Genomic DNA, 19,467 nt, shown 5'->3' with positions numbered 1-19,467 from the left:
AAGATTTAAAACGAAGCATGCACACGTAAAGAATTTTTTAAGCCCTTATCCAAAAAAGGGTTATCAAACAGCGTAATTTTTTGCTAATGGCCAAAAAAGGCCAAAAGTGTCAAGGACCACCAACACAAACAAATATAAAAATAAATAAAAATTGTTCAAAGAAGGGCCCACAAGCCGGGCCCTAACATAGCTGAATCACTGGGAAGGTAGATTGGGGGCATCCAAGGGAGAGGAACTCGGATCGGAAGCAGAAGTTGGAGCGATCTCTTCAGCAGTAGAAGTCGGAGCCTCTGAAGACGTCAGCAGGAATCCCTCCTGTTGCCCCTCATGAGGAGGAGACTCAATAAGTCTTTGCCCACGAGTCTTCAGCTCGGAATCCGTCTCAGGACGAGGAGGAGAGACAATAGCTCCATCAATAACAATCTTGTCAAGATGGAGGGGAGAAAGGTCCAATTCAGGAGCGATAACTCCGACTTGTTCCTTAAAAATCCTCCAGGCCTCCTCCGAGCTCTCCGCCACAGAATCCTCCAAGTCCTGATAGGCCTCCCGGTTTAACTCCAACTGCTTCTGAAGGTCAATATTCTCAATAAAGAGCTTAACATAGTTTTGCTCCGCCTTCTCCTTCAGGCCCTCTGCCATGGCGCATTGGCCCACCAGCTTCTTCTCCCTCTTCTGAAGCCGGGCCTACTTCTCCTTCAACCACTCAACCTCCCCCTGAAGCCGTTTTTCCTCTTCTTGATAAAGGGCAATCCTCCCCTGAAGCTCATCAATAGTTTTTTGGGAAGAACCCAAAGAACTAAGAGAATTTTTGTCCAGGATATCAAGAAGAGCAGTACAGACTCCAGCAGTCCGAACACCCCCCCGAACCAGAATCTGAAGATGGTTTTGAAGGGAAGCATCATCCATAGCAATTTGGCTATGAGAAAAGATGTGCTTCCGGACGAATTTAGGACTATCAAAGTTAGCTTCCCCAGAAGGAGAAGAACCAGACTCTGAGGTCTTGCGTTTTTTCTTTTTCGGTTCGGGAGGAGGTCGAACTGAGGGGATAGGAGGAGGAAGAGGAGGAGTAGAGGCAGTAGTTACCACAACTTCACGAGGAGGAGGAGGAGGAGTGCCAGCAGCCCTAGTCACATCAGCTCGGGCACGAGCCCTTCTCTTGGTGTCCTGGACCTTCTGATAAGAGGCACTCGATCTGCTATTCACCATTTCTAAAAAGAAGAAATAAACAAACAATTAGTCTACAAGTCGGAAAAACATCACAAGTCGGAATCTTCATAAACGACCACAAAAAACTACCTAGCTGGGATTGCACGAAATTCGGAGAACCCAGAACAAACTTCTTAGTATCCAAATTAGGGGCTCTCCCCCAAGCTTCTCGGAAGAACCCCACTACAGCCTCCTCAACCTTGTCTAAGTCATCCAGGCCATACTTCTCTATAGGAGAGGCCTCTAACCAGTAAAGAGGAAAGCGAGGAATGGAGTTTTCGTCAAGGAAAAAAGGATGGTGACCCTCTACGGCTTGGATCTTGAAGAAAAAATTTTTGAAATCATGAAAGGAATCGTCAAAAATAGAGAAACTTTTCGACCTTGAATGGCCCGGAAAGATATCCACTACTGCTTATTGTTTTGCCCACTAAAGGGCTTGGTCAGATGAAAAAGATAAAAAAGATCTTTGTGGAGGTCGGAAAGTCCAGCTCTCGGCTGACAAGCTGATAAATTTTCATAAAACCCCAAGAATTGGGGTAAAGTTGAGTGGGAGCAACTCGACAATGGGACAACACTCCCATTTCAAAGTTAGAAAAAGGCAAAGAAACTCCTAGACGGGTAAAGAAGCAATCATACATAAAGAAAAAGTGGAGGTCAGAGTCAGTAACCCTGCCACAATAGACCCGGTCTTCAGGACCCGGGACCAACAGTTTGTATTTAGGCTCATCAGCCTCTAAGCTACAAATTCTATGGTGAACACAAAGTAGGTCAGGTAGTCGGTATCTACTAGAGGTTCCTCCTCAAGCACGGTGTCATCTACCCACCTTGACAGAGATTCAGGGATATGGGAAGACATCTTTCCAATAAAAGAAAGTATGTGAAAAAGAAACAAGACCTACAAAGAAAAAAAAAATCATCAAGAATCAGGACTCCCCCCAAGACAAAGCAGACTCTCCTCAAAAAGACAAAATAAAAGAACCACCAAGCGCGACAAAATTAACTTGCGAGCGTTATAAGCAAAGGAATAGTAAAAAAGCACAAAAAAATCCTTCAATATGCAAAACAAAACACAAACATAAACGACATAAGAGGAAAAGAAAAAGACTAACCTTTGTCTGCGAAAGTAAGGAGAAGCAGGTACGGCAACAACGAAGCACTTCGAGAAGGAAAGCAAGGTTTTTTTCTTTTGAAATGAGAAGAGCAAAGAGAGTAGGAAAGAAGCTTTAGAAGACAAAAGAAAACAGAGAAAAAAAGAGGGAAAAGTATTTATAACACGTTAGGGGCATAGTGGTAAATTGACACGATCATTAAAGAAATGCACCGTTACCAATGTAACTGCTCCCACGTGTAAATGTGAAACCCCAACGGATGCGATGTTTGATTAGACACAACGGTTGAGAAATTTAAAATCACGCCGGTTTTAAAAATCACGTCGGCTATAAACCCGAGCTCAATACTCGAATCCAACTCATTAGCAAAAGAGATCGAACTCGAGTAGGGGCATTGTTCATACCCTGACCCAACACTATGGCTCAGGTCCAAATAAACCAAAAAGGCCCAATCCTTACCCGCCGACCTCCTCAGAAGAGGTCGGATTCGACACAGACTCCTTCCCAAAGAAGTCGGGCTCGATGGATAGCTGGCAGATAACACTTATTCAAGTAAATAACTGCCCCTAAAACCTCTCAACCCACTTCCAGGAGCCATATCTCAACTATTCTAAGATAAAGGGACGGTTATCCACCCTCAGAAGTGGAACTACTCCAACGGTGGTTATTGGATCACCACTATAAATACACTGACACCCCTCAGGTATCTCTAAATGCCAATATTCTCTAAACTTGTTAAACCCCTTGCTAACTTAGGCATTTGAGTATTTTTGTAGGTACCACCCCCCTTTCCTTCAAAGCACACAATTCGGACGGCGTCTCCCGAGCGTTAACAAGTCAGAGGCCACCTTCCACTGACGTTTGGGCTAATCCTTTAAGTCTAACTCACCAACTTTCATTATAATTTATCTAAAATATATTTTATTTTATATATATATCGTGTCCCCGTATCTTATAAAAATATTAAATTTGTGTGTCCGCGTATTCCGTGTCGTGTCCATGCATCTTAGGTGAAGAATATTTCAGTAGTATGTTGACTATTTTCCTTGGACTAACATTATTAATTCATACTTCATAGTAATATAATGTTGCACAATATGATTTTTATTTTTTATACATAATAATATAAAGGTGGTTTTTGAAGTTGCAAAAGCTATTTTTGTTTAATTCTAACATGTTATCGTCAAACTATGTATTTTCTGTTGTATTACACTCTGAATACATAAATTTATCGAGAGTTTGACGACTTTAACCGGGTTATACTACAAGGGAAATTTTTTTTTGGATTTTTTAAATTTTAAAATTTTATTTAAAAAAATAAAATATAATCTTTTATTTTTGAATGATTTTTTTTTTATTTTTTTACTTTCATTTATAAAATAAATAATAAAAGATCATATTTTATTTTTTAAAATAAAATTCAAAATGTTGAGGATTTAAATAAAAAAAAAAAGACAATAAATAATAGGTGAATAGATAAAAACAAAACATTTCATACATGATCTCTTGTATTGATTTTTGAGAATGGAAGGGAAAAAAAAGAAAAGGAGGTCATGATGAGAATGGTAGTAGTCTAATAGACCCACCGCACAAAGTTAAAGCTAACTCACCCAAATTCAACCTCATAATCATTTTCGTTGAATTCATCAAATTAGACCACCTTAGCTTGTAATAATACCATCTTTGGAAGCTAGGCACATCGAAAAATGTATAATTATTATAACCATGTAGAAATGGCATAGAGGTTCCTTTGACAAGAATAATAAACGGTTAAACATATATAGCACTAGTTAACTTCTAATTAAACATACTAATTTTCTTTTTGTCTTCATTTAATTAATCACATATAATTAGATATTTATCTTCATGTCTTTGATATTCCATTATTGTACTGTTTTACTTTTGCTGTAATTTTATTTATTTGAAGAGTACTGTCGCTGCAGTTGGTGAAAGGTGATTTAGGTGGACTATCGTTATCTCTTTAGGCCTTTAGGGACATTATTGCATTTAAGAAATTACTTTTACATTTTTTTCTTTTTCTTTTTTATTCTAGAGATTATTATTTTTTCTTCTGTTGTTAAAGGGTTTATTTCTATGAAATATATATACTTTTCTGAGTTGTCGTGTATGCGTGTCGGACATATTTTGGACATGACATTTATCGATATTCGTCCGATATATGTGTCTGTTGTGTCCAACCATATCTTAATAAAAAATAAAAAATTATTTTTCGAATACGTTTAAACACATCTAAATACCATCACGTGTTAGCGTGTCCATCTTATTTTTAACATATATTCTTAAAATAAATTTAGATATAGTATATATTATTATTTATTAAAACAAAAAATATTTTAAATATTTGATATAATTAAATAAGACATTAAAAATATTAAAAATTTTAATTTATATTTTAATATCAATAAAATATCAAAATATCATTACAATTTATTTAAAAAATACTTTATATTTTCTATGTATGTGTGTCCTCGTGTCATATAAAATTTTAAAATTCGTGTATCAACGTATCTCGTATTGTGTGTATCCCATGTGAGTGTCCGTACATTATAGGTAGGGCTGGAAGTGAGCCGAGCTGAGTCGAGCTAGACCAAGCTCAAGCTCGGCTCACAAAAATTGAGCTTGGCTCACGGCTCGACTCATTAACAATCGAGCTTATTTCTTAAGCTCAAGCTCGGCTCACCAAAAGCTCACGAGCTGGCTCGAACTCACGAGCTGGCTCAAATAAGAGAAACATAAATACATAATCTATAATTTTATATCAATAAATTATAACTTATAAATTTTTAAAAATATTTGAAAAGATTAATCTTATATATTGTTTATCTATCAATAAATTATAAATTTTTTATTTATGTCCTATATTAAAATTATATGTAAAAAATAAATATAAATATTAAATAATTAAGATTGTTATATATATATATATATATATATATATATATATATATATATAATCGAGTCATCTCACGAGCTAATGAGCTGAGCTTATCCAAGTTCAAGCTCGGCTCATTTAATTTATGAGCTCAATTTCAGGCTCAAGCTTGGCTCACCAGCTCACGAGCTTAGCTTATCGAGCTATTAACGAGTCGAGCTCGAGCTGGCTCATGAGCTGGCTTGACTCACTTCCAGCCCTAATTATAGGTTCATTTAAAAGAAAAATCTTTAGAACCAATTAACCTTATAAAAAAATTAACAAAAATATCCAAGTCATTTTTAAATTATTAGTATCAAATATTCACTCTTCAATCTTCATAACGGGAGAACCGTAAAAAAACCAAACTAAATAGTAGTAATTAAGAAGTCATAATGATTTCAGCATTGCATATAGGAGCATCTAGATGATAATTCTTTGGTTTCATTATTATATATAGTAACAAATAAATTTGAGTTTTTAAAATAAAAAGCAAATATATGATTAAGACCTTTCATTTTTCTTTACACGAGAAAACATCCAATCTAATCATCAATAATGTTATATTTTTTTTTTTTTCATTTTAATTCTTGAAACTTTGAAATGCTGCAAAGTAAATCCTCCATGATTGAAGATAAAGCTGAATGGAGATTTTGGAGAGGATGAAAATGGGGCATTCCATAGATTCGAAATAAATCATTATTGTCTGGCAAGAGGGACCAAGAAATCATACACAGTCCATATCGTAAGTCTACATATAAAAAGAATAATTTTTGATTTAATGATATTATGATATATTCAATCCAAACAAATTTAACCCACTCATTATTGATTCTATATTATAAGAAAAAGTATATGAATCCATTCTAAATCAATCAAAATAGAACTTAATTAATTATAAATATAATAATTAGTTTTATTTATTTATGATTTAAAATATTGATTATTAAATATTTCATCATATTTAAATTAAGAGGAGATGTATTATTGTATTATTAAATGTCTTTTCACTTTTTTTCTTTCTTCAAATGTCTAAAACATAATAAATCAAAAAACAGATTTAAAATCATCTAATTTATAAAAAAAAAATATCATAATACCTAATATAAGTATCATTATATAAAAATTTTAAATTTATCCAAAAATATTTAACTGATTTTTTGCTGAACTTGATTCCCTAACATTATTGATATTATAATGATTATTGTATCCAATTAAATCTTTCTTTATTTGATCCAATTAAGTCTTTCATTAACCCCATCACTCCATGGGGCTTTCTAGAACTTTTTGGGAAGATAAGAAGGAAATTTGTGGGGATCCAACTTGCCAAATAAAACTTTATAACTTATATAAGGATAATTAACTGTTTTTGGACATTCATTTTAAATGCTTATTGCTTAATGCTGAAGATATCGTGACATGCTGACTAAATATCACTATACACAAAACTAGAAACGGAAAATGATATTACATCTAATAATGATATTGCATGCACTGATGCACACAATCTTTTAAAGATAGACTGAGAGACAGAGAAATTGAGAAATAAAGATCGAGTGATTGAATTAAATTTTTGTATTGTATTTAGAAATTAAAAAATAAATTTAAAATTTGAAAAGTTATAAATTTTTTTTGATAAAAATATTATTTTAAATTTAATTTCTGACTATCAAATACAATACTAAATTTTAATTTTTCACTCTCAGACTTAGTTTTAATCCCCTAATTAAACGTTATTTTTTAGTTTTGCCTCCTCGTCTTCTAAAATCTACTAACAGCGGAGAATATTAAATAATTTAATATTTATAAACTATTTTTATTGTTTATGGTATTTTTCAATCTAATAAATTAAGAACTAATTTATTACGGATTATAACTCTGATTAAGAGTTTATTGTTGACCAATGATTCACTGTATATTATGAGATTTAAATCCGGCAAATTTTGCAACCCTTAAATTGAAATAACATTTTTTAAGCATCATGTATGAAAATACTTACTATGAATATCCAGTTGGGTTTGTAAAGTGAGGATAAGCGCAATCATAAAAGTTCCACTTCTCTTAACTTCTTGTTTCCATCTCACTTAATGAAATGGCCTACCTTAACGTAATTTTTATTTTATTTAATACGCAAATTGATGGTAATTTTCATTTATTTAATTTGCAAATTGATGGTACCGATTCTGAATTTGTGGTCTCTCACTCTCTCCCACGAAAATAAAGTCTGCACACGTACACATGAAATACAAAAAACATGGGTTTTTGCCTAATAAGCTAGTAGCAAAAAGAAAAGGAAAATTAAAAGAAAAGCTAGTAATTAATTGAAGCAATTGAAGCATGATATTGGTCCCTATGAAATAAAAGGTAGTAGGCATAGCTAGCAACAACTACAACAAAACAAGCTTTCTATGACATAAAAGAGCAAATTATTTAATCAAAAGAGATACATAGCATGATCACTTTCCAAGAGACGATCATGCATTTTCCATAGCAAGTAATTATATACACACTGTTCACTCTTCAATAACTTGCAAGGGTAAAGACTAAAGATCCCAAGTTACTTTACATAGCAAGCAAGTAAACTCACATGCATGAGAAAATAAGCAAAAATCAGTTATAGTAGTTGCCAGCTTGTAACTACTAACTAGCAATCAAGATGGGAAGAGAGGAAAAGAAAAAGACAAGTTAGTACACAAAAAAAAAAAAAAAAATACTTTACACATAAGATAGAGAAGGGAAAGGAAGATTTCATGTCCTACATAATAGAATGGCAAATTAAAGCTATTGCATTGGCCTTCCCTTCATCAAACCCAAAAGCTATGCTTTTAGCATGACTTTCCTCTTCTTTTAGACCTCAAAGTCACAGTTTCAAGCCGTAAAATTAGCTACTAAGTTGAACAAAACAACAATTTGATTTTGTCAAAGCCTCCTCTTATTTTGACAAAGTGTTATTTATATTCATTTATACTCAATTTTATGTTGTACATTAAGTCGACTTACAGTTTTTCATGTCATGTAATGGTGTCGACTCAATAACTAGAAAACTTTGTTTTTACCCATCTAGTTAATTTCTACTCTGGTAGAGAATATTACAAAATTTAACCCCCCAACTTCTTCCATTCCTCAGGGTATTCAGCACTAAAAATAAAAATTATTACACTAACTAGTAACTAGAACAACATATTCAGATCCATCCCCCACTAATTAAGTAATATATCTTGTCACATGATGGAGCATCCACCTTGATATTGATCCTGATGATCATCATCAACATAGTGGCTGATAGGATGAGAGGGTGGTGGTGGTGGGAGGTGAGGGTATGTAGTAGCATATGCATGATGCATGGGCATGATAGGAGACCCAACATAGTATGAAGCACTTGATAGAGGATAAGCTGTGTTATAGCTTAATCCATATGCTGGTGTTGGTGGTAGAGAAGGTGGTGAATAGTACATTTGTGGTGGTGGAGGATATGGATATGGATATGCATTTTGAATTACTGGTTGTTGATGAGGCAAAGAAGATGCAACTGATTTTGCAGAAACAACTTCTGCTGCTGCTGGTGATTTTGCATCACCACCATCATCAACTTTACTATTTGCTTCTCCTCCGGGAGGAGCAGCAGAACCATCACCATTATTGGTGTTGCTCTTCTTCTTCTTTTTCTTTTTCTTCTTTTTATTACCACCTTCACCACCAGCAGTAGCTGTAGCACCCTCTTCCTCATCACATTCATCATCTTTGTCTGAACCTTCATCACCATCAGCACTACCCTCTTTGGAACCAACATCCCCGCCAGCCGGTTCATTATTCTTCTTCTCATCATTGTTAACATCATCGCCTTCACCACCACCACCACCCCCCTTGGTTTTCCCAGACTTCTTTTTGTTATGGTTCTTCTCAGCAGGTGGTGGCTGTTTTTCTGGCAAAAGTTCTGCATATTTACCTGTTTTTAGAAGCCTCTTGATCAGAGTATCAGCCTCCACGTTACCGGTTACTATAACCTTGTGCTCCCTAGAATCAACCTCAGTTGTATAAACTCCTAATTAATAATATATATGAATAGTTAGTTGTTGTTGTTGTTGTTGTTGTTATTATAATGAATATCATCATCAACCAAGACTTGCATGAACAAAGAGAATAAAAAATAATGGATACCATCAATTCCCTGGAGAACTTTCTTAACCTTCTTTTTGCAGCCATCACAGTGGATGAAGACTCTCAGAACCCATCTCTGAACAAATAGAGCCAAAATGATTGAATATTACTGCATGTATTACACATGCAAATTGAAAACGTGAACATGAACTTGAGATATATATATATATATAGTGTATATACCTGGTACTTGAGAATTTCTCCAGCTGCAGGATGATGAGTTTTTTCTTCAGATGGTGGCTTAGCTGCTTCCATTTGAGAGTTCTGGTTGGAGTGGAAACCAAGCTAAGGAACCAAGAAGAGCAAGGAAGATATTGAGTAAGAGTGGAGTTAAATAAGAGAAAAATAATAGATGGCACCATATAAGAAAATAAGAAATCATATCACTCATTAGGTGTGGATGCCACGTCACACATTCCATTAAGCATTCAGCAGCATCCTCATGACACATAAGCAAGCTCACGTGATTCACTCACGTGACCATGAGCTTATATTTTAGTTGGGGTAGCATGTGCCAAGCCATGTGCATGGTTAAAGTAATATACATATACTGCTATCAGAGAGGTTGAATCTACTATATAATTACATAAAGAATGATAAAGATCTTTCTGATAGGATTAAGGTAATTAATCATGATCACTTTAAAATATGTGATTCTGTTTTCATGTTTTCAAGTTTTCTTAGAATGTCAAAAACAGGTATATGTGATTGTGGAGTAGCATAGAGAGTTCCTTTGCATAAAATGAAAACTTTTGTGAAATCTTATTATCTGTCATATCAGATGGTTTTAAGGCCTTCATCACCACTCATTTTTTTCTGACTAGGATTGCAGAGCTTCCACTGAATACAACCCCTATATGATATCATATGATTATTAGGGCCCATCAACCATAAATTCATGATGCTACCCTAATAACTCAGGTTACAAGTATTTGCTAATCAGGTGGGCTTTAATTTTATGAATCAAATCTGTGACATAATATAATAACAATATATAAATGCTGAAGGAGTTATCATTAGATACTTTTGTCATAGGCTTTTTTTATCAGCATATATACTAATAATAATCTTATGAAAAGGATAAATGAATATAATGATGGTGGATATGCAAATATCTTGATACAACATGTGTTATAATGATCAAAGCCATTGAAGATTGGAGGGAATCCATGACAAAATGGTACAGCTTTCTTTATAGCATGCTCATATTCTTGTTGGTAGTTTACAGTTTTACAGTGGTACTTGAGTGATGAGTAGTGAGGGGTTAATAACCGATAGATGCATATTTTAAATATGAGGTATTTATGAAGGGGCAGCCTTTCGATGAATCATGAATGATGTCCCCAACTAATGTTTATAGATTTTTTAAATAAATTCTGATGAACCAATAAGTTGTAGTACTTTCAGTGCAGATTTTCAGGGGCCATTTATCACACAACCAATCCATGCTATCATGATCCTATCTCTTTACAACATTTCAACAAAAAAAAAAGCACAATTTTCACAAACAATAAGTGAGCCAATCTTCAACCAGTAGAATGGTCCCAATTTCCCAGAGAGTCAGCCTTGACTATCTGTACATTTCCATCCTAAACATTAATAGTTTAGAATGCGTGAACTCTAAAGGAGGATTTTGTTAATTCATATCCTGAAAATTTTTATTTTTCAATATAAAAGGGTGTTCTAAATGCAATTATTAACTAAATCCGTAAATAAAATATAAGTTGATATTACGTTGTACATCTTAAATTTATGTGATGCAACATTCTGTACAATGAGAACTAACCCTTTCTTCATATCAGTCAGACAAAGAAGGCAAATGATTTTCTCAGAGTGTAAGAAGATGTGAGCTATATTCACCTCTCATATTTTGGCAAGACATGCTTGATTTTTCATTTCCTCTACATTTTTTGTTTAATTAATTATCTTTTCACCATTTTCTGCAAAACAAAACAATATGCAAGTGGAAAGACTTTGACAACTCTGCAACTCTGCAAAACAGTTGGCTCTGACTAGGTCATCAAGTATATTGAGTAAACAATTTATAAAACATAATCACAAACTACAGCAACTGCAACAAACTAGTAAACTACTCACTATTGTAAGGTTAGCAAAAGAGTGTGTTCTAATATTCAAGTAGCCAAGACAGTAGAGGGATTTGCTTTTAATCTTATATCTACTAGACCAAAAGAAGTTAGTTCTCTAATTTCCAAACAAAAAAAAAAGTATAACCAATGGACCACAACAGATAGGTTTCACTTCAGCACACCATAAACGGATGTTATGAGTAAAATTTTATCCCTATCAAGAAAAAATATCCCAAGTAGAGAAAGTTTAGGGAAAGTAGAGAAAGTTAACAAACAATTGATATACCATTCACTAACACTTAATATCATGTCAGGTAATTAGTTATATGTATTGAGCAGTATGTCAATTGTTAGTTAGATACAAGAATATCTGGCATCTCTAGAAGATTCCACTCCAAGTTAGTCAGTTTTAAGCTTAAGATTAGAACAGATGCCTTAGATCTATGCTGTGCCAAACAGTATAAGACATGAAGTTTGATGGTGAAGAATGTGGGTCCAATCTACATCAACTCCTTTAAGGGCAAAAAGAATGAACAATATGAAATGATATCTCCCATGCCATATTGGCATATAGGAAAAATTAAGTAACCTATTCATGCCAGAAGCTAGCTAGCTGGTTTATGCACGGTTGCCAAAGATAAATAAAAAAGTGAAAGTTAAATTTGCAAAAAACTATTACTAGTGTATCTAGCAAAAAGAGCAATGGATCATCACTAATGTGTAGGACTCCACTTAAAACTAATAATCATTTGAAATATAATATTAGGGGATATGCAGTCTTTTGGCAAAATAGTTTAGTATAGCCATAAAATTAAACATGAGAACAAAAACATCTATATCAACACACGATGATATCTTAATGGAAACGTAGTTATCTTCCACTTTCTGTAAGCTAGTGGTTCAGGCAGGCTTTAGCAAAAGGTAACAATGGCTTCAATTATGAATTTTCATATTTCACATCCAAGATCTACCTTCTCATTAATATCAATGTTAAAACACTGGTCAACCTCATCATAATTATGAATTAGAACACAAATTCATCTTTTAAAATGCTAAAAATTACAAATTCAAATTTAACCTTCCGAAGAACACAAGTGACTATGAAAGTGCTTTTATACACAAAACAACACCCGAAGTGAGTGAAGCAAGTATGATCAAGGCTCCATTCCTTGAAAGCCAATACTGAGTCCATGTCAAGGGTTTTGACACTTCAATCAGAACCTTCTGAAACTGTTCATTCAAGTCATCAAGTGATCCAGTGTTATCTATCACTATATCTGCTTTATTCCTCTTCACATCAAGTGGCATTTGAGCATTGATCCTGTTCCCAGCATCCTCCTCACTTGATTTGTCTCTCCCCATGAGTCTCTTTATCTGTGTTTCAGGATCAACCCACACAACTATAATTGGCTTTGTGAACTTGTCCATCTTAGCCTCAAACAACAATGGGACATCAAGAACAATAACCTTATACCCCTTAAGCCAAAGCTTCACCACTTCCCAAAAGATTCCAGAAGATATATGGGGAGCCAGTAATCTAAAACATGATCACAACGAAAATTCAAAAAAAAAAAAAATCAACAATCTAATTCCAAAAATGATGCATTTTAGGAATGATTGAATTAAAAATACTAGCTACGGGTTAAGAATTATTAAGTCTTCAACTTTAGCCTACTCTAACCGTAGACAGAGAATTGACCAAAAATCTAGGATAAGAGCACGTAGAAATAAATACTAAAAGAAGTAGCTTTGAGCAATCCACATATGTAAAATTGTTAACAAATTTCATGTAAATGAAGAGAAAAAGAGTAAGATTTGATAACCGATTGAGAAATTGGCGCTTATCAGGATCGGAGAAAACAATCTGGCCAAGCATGGGTCTATTGACTTCTCCATTTTCAAGGAGGATTTCCTCCCCAAAAGCTGCAACAACTTTTTTCCATCCACCGCTACCTTTCTTCAAAGCATCCTGCCAATTCCAAACATTCACTGCGCTTGAGAATTATATCCAGTTCAAAAGCAAAACCCCAACAAAAACACACACAGCACTAGAAGAAGAAGAAAATAACATACACGAGCGACGACATCAGCGTCAACAACAGGAACCCCATGGGACTTGAAGAGATTGGAAACGGTGCTCTTCCCAGATGCGATTCCGCCGGTCAACCCAACTATCCTCATTTCCCTTGATGATATTCAATTTAATTCAATTCCTCTCAGGGTGTTTGGAATGTACGAGTGGAATAGAATTGAACTGATTTTATCCGAACCGTACACGTCCAACCCGCATATCTGACCCGAATTTCGCCTCTTCTCCTTGCGGCTTCAAGTCGCTGCTTTGCTTCTGCTAGTCCATATCCTCGCGACCTGGTTCTGTGCTTCAAATCTGCATCTGTTTCAGATGAAGTTAGAGCAGCTTCACCGATCCGTTGCGACGAATGCGACCAACTGAGCCGGCGATGATGACTTTGTCCGTCGGAGCTTCGCTGTTAGGAGTCTAAGGTTCTGAAAACCGAACCGGTCATTAAATCGCTTTAGTTACTGATTTACTGGTTTATTGGTCTAATCGGTCTAACCAGTGGTTCAACCGAAAAAACTGTTTTAGAATAAAATAATATCAATTTAAAATTTATCATCAAATACAATCAGTGAGCAAAGCCGATCAATCAAACACTGACTGAGCATTCTGTTCTGATTCTGTGACTGGGAAGCAACAAATTCAGCAACAAATGCAAGTTACAGCAACAAATTTAACAAGGTGGGTACTCCCATGAAGATATTATAATTGTCTTCATGTGATGATTTTTCTTTTTGACCCTTAGATGATGGAGTGTAGGGTTAGATTTTGATATGTTATAAAAGTGTTGTTTTTATTTGAAGTGTGGCCAAATCAATAAATCACACTTTTATACAAAGCATCTTCATAAAAAGATGTTTTTTGCATCTTCATTTGAGTAGCTCCCATTTAACAAATCCTAGTAAAGTCTCGAGTTACAGCAAAAAGGCAAATTTATTGATTACCAATTCAGCAACATGCAGAAATACAGGGAGAAGGGAAATCTGGAAAAGAGAGAACACTAAACCAAAACATTAACCAATAATTACACTAAACCTGCAACCAGCAATTACAAAACAGCAACAAATATTAGTATATTATAAAACATTCCAAAACAGTGATGACACTAAACCTGCATAATAAATAATCTCAAAGACAATGATCACCAATATCCAGCAAATAAATAATAAATACACAACAACAATTTAGCAAACAAACAAGAACAAGACCTAAATAGAAAATCCAACAAATTAAGTCGCAGCAACCAAACAATTTGACAAATTAAAACAACAGCAGCCCAACAATTTAGCAAATCAACTTAACAAATTCAAGAACAGAAAATCACAACAAAACAAAATATAAAAAAATAAAAATAACAGAAGAACACAAGAACCATTAGCAAATTAACAAGTTCACAATAACAGTTAAAAAATTTACCAGAAGAACATTAATGCAAGTGGAATCATCATGCTAACATGTTTTCTGCAAAGATGCTATTTGTACAGCTAAAATTTCCTAATTACTATGATCCAATTATTCTAATTTCACATGCAATCAACTTACTAAGTTTCTAAAGCTAGAAATTATAAAACCAACCAGAAATATAGTTAAAGCATTTCATCAAACATGTTGAGTGCGGTAAAATTAAAACGAAATAAGAGAATTCAAAGCTTAATTTCAATGTGATAAAGAAGAGAACATAACTATTGTAACTTAATTTAGTCTATGAAAAAATCCAAACCACTACCAAATCAAATAATTACTTATTGTAATAGAAATCAGAAGTTGCAGAGTTTGAAGAAGAGTATTGGTGTTGTGTGAGTGTATTATCTGGTGGCGGGTTTAGGGAACTCACGGCGGGGACAAAAGAGAGCAGTTCGATGGCTGAGTGGAGCGTGCGGGTTGGTGGCAGAGTTTGAAGCAGAGCAACGTGGCTTCCAGACGAACGCGAACTCGAACGGTGAACAGCGAGTGAACGCCAACGGTGAACGCCGAGCGAACGCGAATGGCGAAGAACGCGAACGTGAACGGCAAACAAACGGCGACGGAAGCGCGGCTGAGCAGACAAAGACGACGGACGCCGAGCTTGAGGAAGCAACCGCGATCGGTGACAGCGAACAGGGGTTGAAGATTTGGAGCACGAGGAAAGCTAGATGACTGATGGAGAACATAAAAAAAAATTCTATTTTTGTATATTTTTATAATAAACACAAGGGCAATTTACCCAAATAAATAAATTGAGTGAATCCTTTACTTAAATACACAAAATAGAAACTTGTTACGTGCATGCGCATTTTTAGTAGTCAATCACGGTTTCTAATTTCTACGTAAACTGTTGCTACCAGGAACGGATTATGGTTGGAACACATTACGCATAAACCGTGGTAGCCTCCCACGGTTTATGAAGAGAATGGCTTCAACGTAAACCCCCTAGGTTCTCAAGGTTTACATGCTAGGTAGTATAAATACATAAACAAACATATAAGAGTGATTCAATTAAACATATAAAATAAATGGACTTACTTAGATGAATTTAGTACACTAAACAAACATATTAAATTTTTTATTGAACAATAATATTAATACTTATTGAATATTCTATTATTTTTATCATATAAAAAATTAAATTAAATAAATAATAAAATATAAAATAATATTAAATTAAATAAATAAAAAATATATAATTTTTTATATTTGAACTTAAAGATAGAGAGAGTGTTGTTTATTGAACTTATTAAATACTTTAAGTCATAGTAAAGTATTTAAATTTTAAAAGTGTACTAAAAAATTTAATATGTTTGTTTAGTGTACTAAATTTATTAAATTTATTAAATTTAGTACACTTTTAAAATTTATAATATTTATTAAATTTTTTTATCAATTTATACAAATACAATAATATTAATATTTATTGAATATTCTATTATTTTTTATCATATAAAAAATTAAATTAAATAAATAGTAAAATATAAAATAATATTAAATTAAATAAATAAAAAATATCTAATTTTTTATATTTGAACTTAAAGATAGAGAGAGTGTTGTTTATTGAACTTATTAGATACTTTAAGTCATAGTAAAGTATTTAAATCAATTGAATTATTTTTTATCTTTTGAAAAAATAATACTAAATTTTTTATAAAAAGTTTGGGGGGCCATGGCCCCCCTTGTCTGAACTAAACTCCGTCACTGGTTTATTGGGTCGTCGTTGTTGTTTAAGTTGTATTAGGCACTCTTAATTTGAGTAATGTAAGGTTGGTTAAGTCAATGAATGTCGACATGTTTGTTTAGTGTACTAAATTCATCTGAGTAAGTCCATTTATTTTATATGTTTAATTGAATCACTTTTATATGTTTGTTTATGTATTTATACTACCTAATATGTAAACCTTGGGAAGCTAGGGGGTTTAAGTTGAAGCCATTCTTTTCATAAACCGTGGGAAGCTAGGAGGGTTTATGATCAATGAATTCTCTTCATAAACCGTGGGAGGCTACCACGGTTTATGCCTAATGTGTTCCAACCATAATCCGTCCCTGGTAGCAACGGTTTAGGTAGAAATTAGAAACCGTGGTTGGCTACCACGGTTTACATAATAATAAAAATGCACATGCGCGTAACAAGTTTTCATTTCGTGCATTTAGGTAAAGGATTCACTCAATTTATTTATTTGGGTAAATTGCCCTAAACATAATTTTGATATTAGTATTTTTTAATAATTATGGATTATTTTTTATTTTATTAATTAAAAAATAATTTAAATATATAATTAATGATGAACTATTGTTTCAATAACATATTAATTAACAATTGTTTATTTATTTTGAATTGATCTTGTTCTTTATCTTTTCTAAAATAAAATAATATATAAATATTTGATTATCTGTTAAAATTAAAGAATAAATATCATTATTTTTATTTTGATATGATTGCTCTTTTTTTATGAATTCATGCAAATATACAATGTAAATTATATATGAAATGACATTATTATCAAAAATAGAAATTATAGTATCATTTATCTTTTAAAATTATACCTAATGGTTTAATTTAAAATTGTTACATATTATGCATAACTTTTTGAATGGGTTAAAATAAAAATCTTTATTGAAATATCAATTTTAAATTTAAATAATGTCACTTTAATTCATAACTATATTATAATCAATATATTTAAGTCCTAATAAATAAATAAAAAGAACAACACATATTATATATCTGTATATGTGTTATATCTATTTTTTCTTACATAACAGAAGTTATAATTCATGTAATTGACACAAATAAAAAAATTAAAATGATATATTTTAAAATTATCTATGCATTAGCATTAATTATTAAATTTATAGATAATTAATACCTAGTATTACAAACATGACAATATTATGTTATCATAATTCACTTTTTCAACTCAAATAAAATTATTCAATTTGATTTATTATGTTTTTTATTTTTTCTTTCATAAAAAATAACATGACATGATTATTTATAATTTTGATTTTATCAACTAAATATTATTTCACTTATTTTTCTTTAGAATTTTTTTTTAGATTCTATAATATGTCATAAGTTTATTTAAAAAAATAAAATATCTAAATTAAATGTTATAAAGTATAAATCTTATTTAACAATAACTTGTACAAAAAATCATATAAATGAAAAGTTATTATTTATAGTTATTTATTTTTAAAAAAGGCCAAAAGAGAAAAAAACAAAAAGTAAAACGTTGTCCTTCAAAAGGACGGTGGTCCGGCGAATCACTACTCCTCAACGCCACCACTCACTCGATAGGACAAACATGCTAAATGTTTTATATTTTTTTAAGAAAAAAGTCAATACATTATGAGTATAATCCTAATATTCCAAACATCTTTATATATATATATATATTAGGTGGTCGATATTTTTTTTGCTTTTGCTTTTAAATCAACACTAGCCAATTATTCATCATGTATATATTAAATAATTGAAGAATTAAACATAAAGTTTACTGTAAATATAAGTAACTTTAATTTTTTATACATCAAAAATATAAAATTATATAGCAAAAATAAGAAAATTGAAATCATAGACTAGCTAGTTTTATGTAGTTACTAATAAAAATATATATGATATTAGTTAGCAATAATCTCAAAATAAACTCAATTTTCTTATTAATGAGAAAATTTTCGTTATAATATTTATCTTCTTTGCTTTAACTTGTATATGTATAAGAAATCGAATAATATTAAATAGGATGTCATCTTTAAAAAAATATTTTGTACTTAATTTTTTATTCCAAATAAATAGGATGATAAAAAAAATTTATTATTATTATTATTATTATTATTATTATTATTATCATTTTCTAATAGCATATAATAACCTATACTTGTTAATTAAACCGAAATATCATAGCATTTGTTCTTTTTGGTGGATACACACATATATATAATTGATAGTTATTTTAAAAATATAGAAATAATTATTAAAAAATAATAGAAAATCATCAGAATTTATTATTTTTTGTTATTATTTTTAGCCATTAACTAAATTTCTTTAGTTTAATAATCGAATAATATATTTTAACCTATACTTTTAAATATTAATAGTTAATTGATAATAAAAAATAATAAATTTTGTTGATCCTTTAATATTTTTTATTTAAATAATATCAATATATATATTTTTCTACACTTACAATATATTTTTTAATATGACTAAAGATCAGTAAATGATATTTGTCAAAACTGAATACTAATACATTGTCCAAATAATTAAATATTCTTTTTTATTTTTATACTAGTTGTATATTTATTTTTATTTAAAAAAGTCATTAAAAAAGATGACTTTAAATTTAATATATTACTTGGAAAAAAAACAAAAAATTTAAAGATTGTCCTTCACCGGTACGTATTAGCTTTATTAGCTACCAACGATGC

General features: G+C 32.0%; 2 protein-coding genes across 2 annotated transcripts; both read right to left on the bottom strand.

Annotated features, from left to right (window-relative positions):
- Positions 1–8,156: 8,156 nt before the first annotated feature.
- Positions 8,157–11,405, bottom strand: LOC112756380 (uncharacterized). The gene is made up of 4 exons (XM_025804963.3): positions 11,266–11,405; positions 9,589–9,690; positions 9,406–9,481; positions 8,157–9,289 (listed from the first exon to the last, which is right to left on the bottom strand). The coding sequence occupies exons 2-4, from the start codon at positions 9,658–9,660 to the stop codon at positions 8,469–8,471; spliced, it is 969 nt and encodes a 322-aa protein (XP_025660748.1). The 5' UTR covers positions 9,661–9,690; positions 11,266–11,405; the 3' UTR covers positions 8,157–8,468.
- A 1,039-nt stretch (positions 11,406–12,444) lies between these two features.
- Positions 12,445–15,774, bottom strand: LOC112756381 (dephospho-CoA kinase). The gene is made up of 4 exons (XM_025804964.3): positions 15,404–15,774; positions 13,566–13,997; positions 13,316–13,461; positions 12,445–13,029 (listed from the first exon to the last, which is right to left on the bottom strand). Exons 2-4 carry the CDS (start codon positions 13,671–13,673, stop codon positions 12,591–12,593), a joined length of 693 nt encoding a protein of 230 aa, XP_025660749.1. The 5' UTR covers positions 13,674–13,997; positions 15,404–15,774; the 3' UTR covers positions 12,445–12,590.
- Positions 15,775–19,467: the final 3,693 nt, after the last annotated feature.

This window comes from Arachis hypogaea, chromosome 16, assembly GCF_003086295.3.
Source record: "Arachis hypogaea cultivar Tifrunner chromosome 16, arahy.Tifrunner.gnm2.J5K5, whole genome shotgun sequence".
Taxonomy (NCBI): Eukaryota; Viridiplantae; Streptophyta; class Magnoliopsida; order Fabales; family Fabaceae; genus Arachis; species Arachis hypogaea.
Note: the sequence above shows the minus strand (reverse complement) of the source record. Positions and strands in the feature narration are given on the sequence as shown.

Bases quoted from the DNA above. Each gene is read 5' to 3' on its own strand.
- LOC112756380 (XM_025804963.3), bottom strand. From the start codon at position 9,660: ATGGAAGCAGCTAAGCCACCATCTGAAGAAAAAACTCATCATCCTGCA. The intron at 9,482-9,588 runs GTATATACACTA...CTATTTGTTCAG, and splicing joins GAGAAATTCTCAAGTACCAG to AGATGGGTTCTGAGAGTCTT. The intron at 9,290-9,405 runs GTATCCATTATT...ATTATTAATTAG, and splicing joins AGTTCTCCAGGGAATTGATG to GAGTTTATACAACTGAGGTT.
- LOC112756381 (XM_025804964.3), bottom strand. From the start codon at position 13,673: ATGAGGATAGTTGGGTTGACCGGCGGAATCGCATCTGGGAAGAGCACC. The intron at 13,462-13,565 runs GTATGTTATTTT...TGGAATTGGCAG, and splicing joins ACGCTGATGTCGTCGCTCGT to GATGCTTTGAAGAAAGGTAG. The intron at 13,030-13,315 runs GTTATCAAATCT...ATCATGTTTTAG, and splicing joins AAGCGCCAATTTCTCAATCG to ATTACTGGCTCCCCATATAT.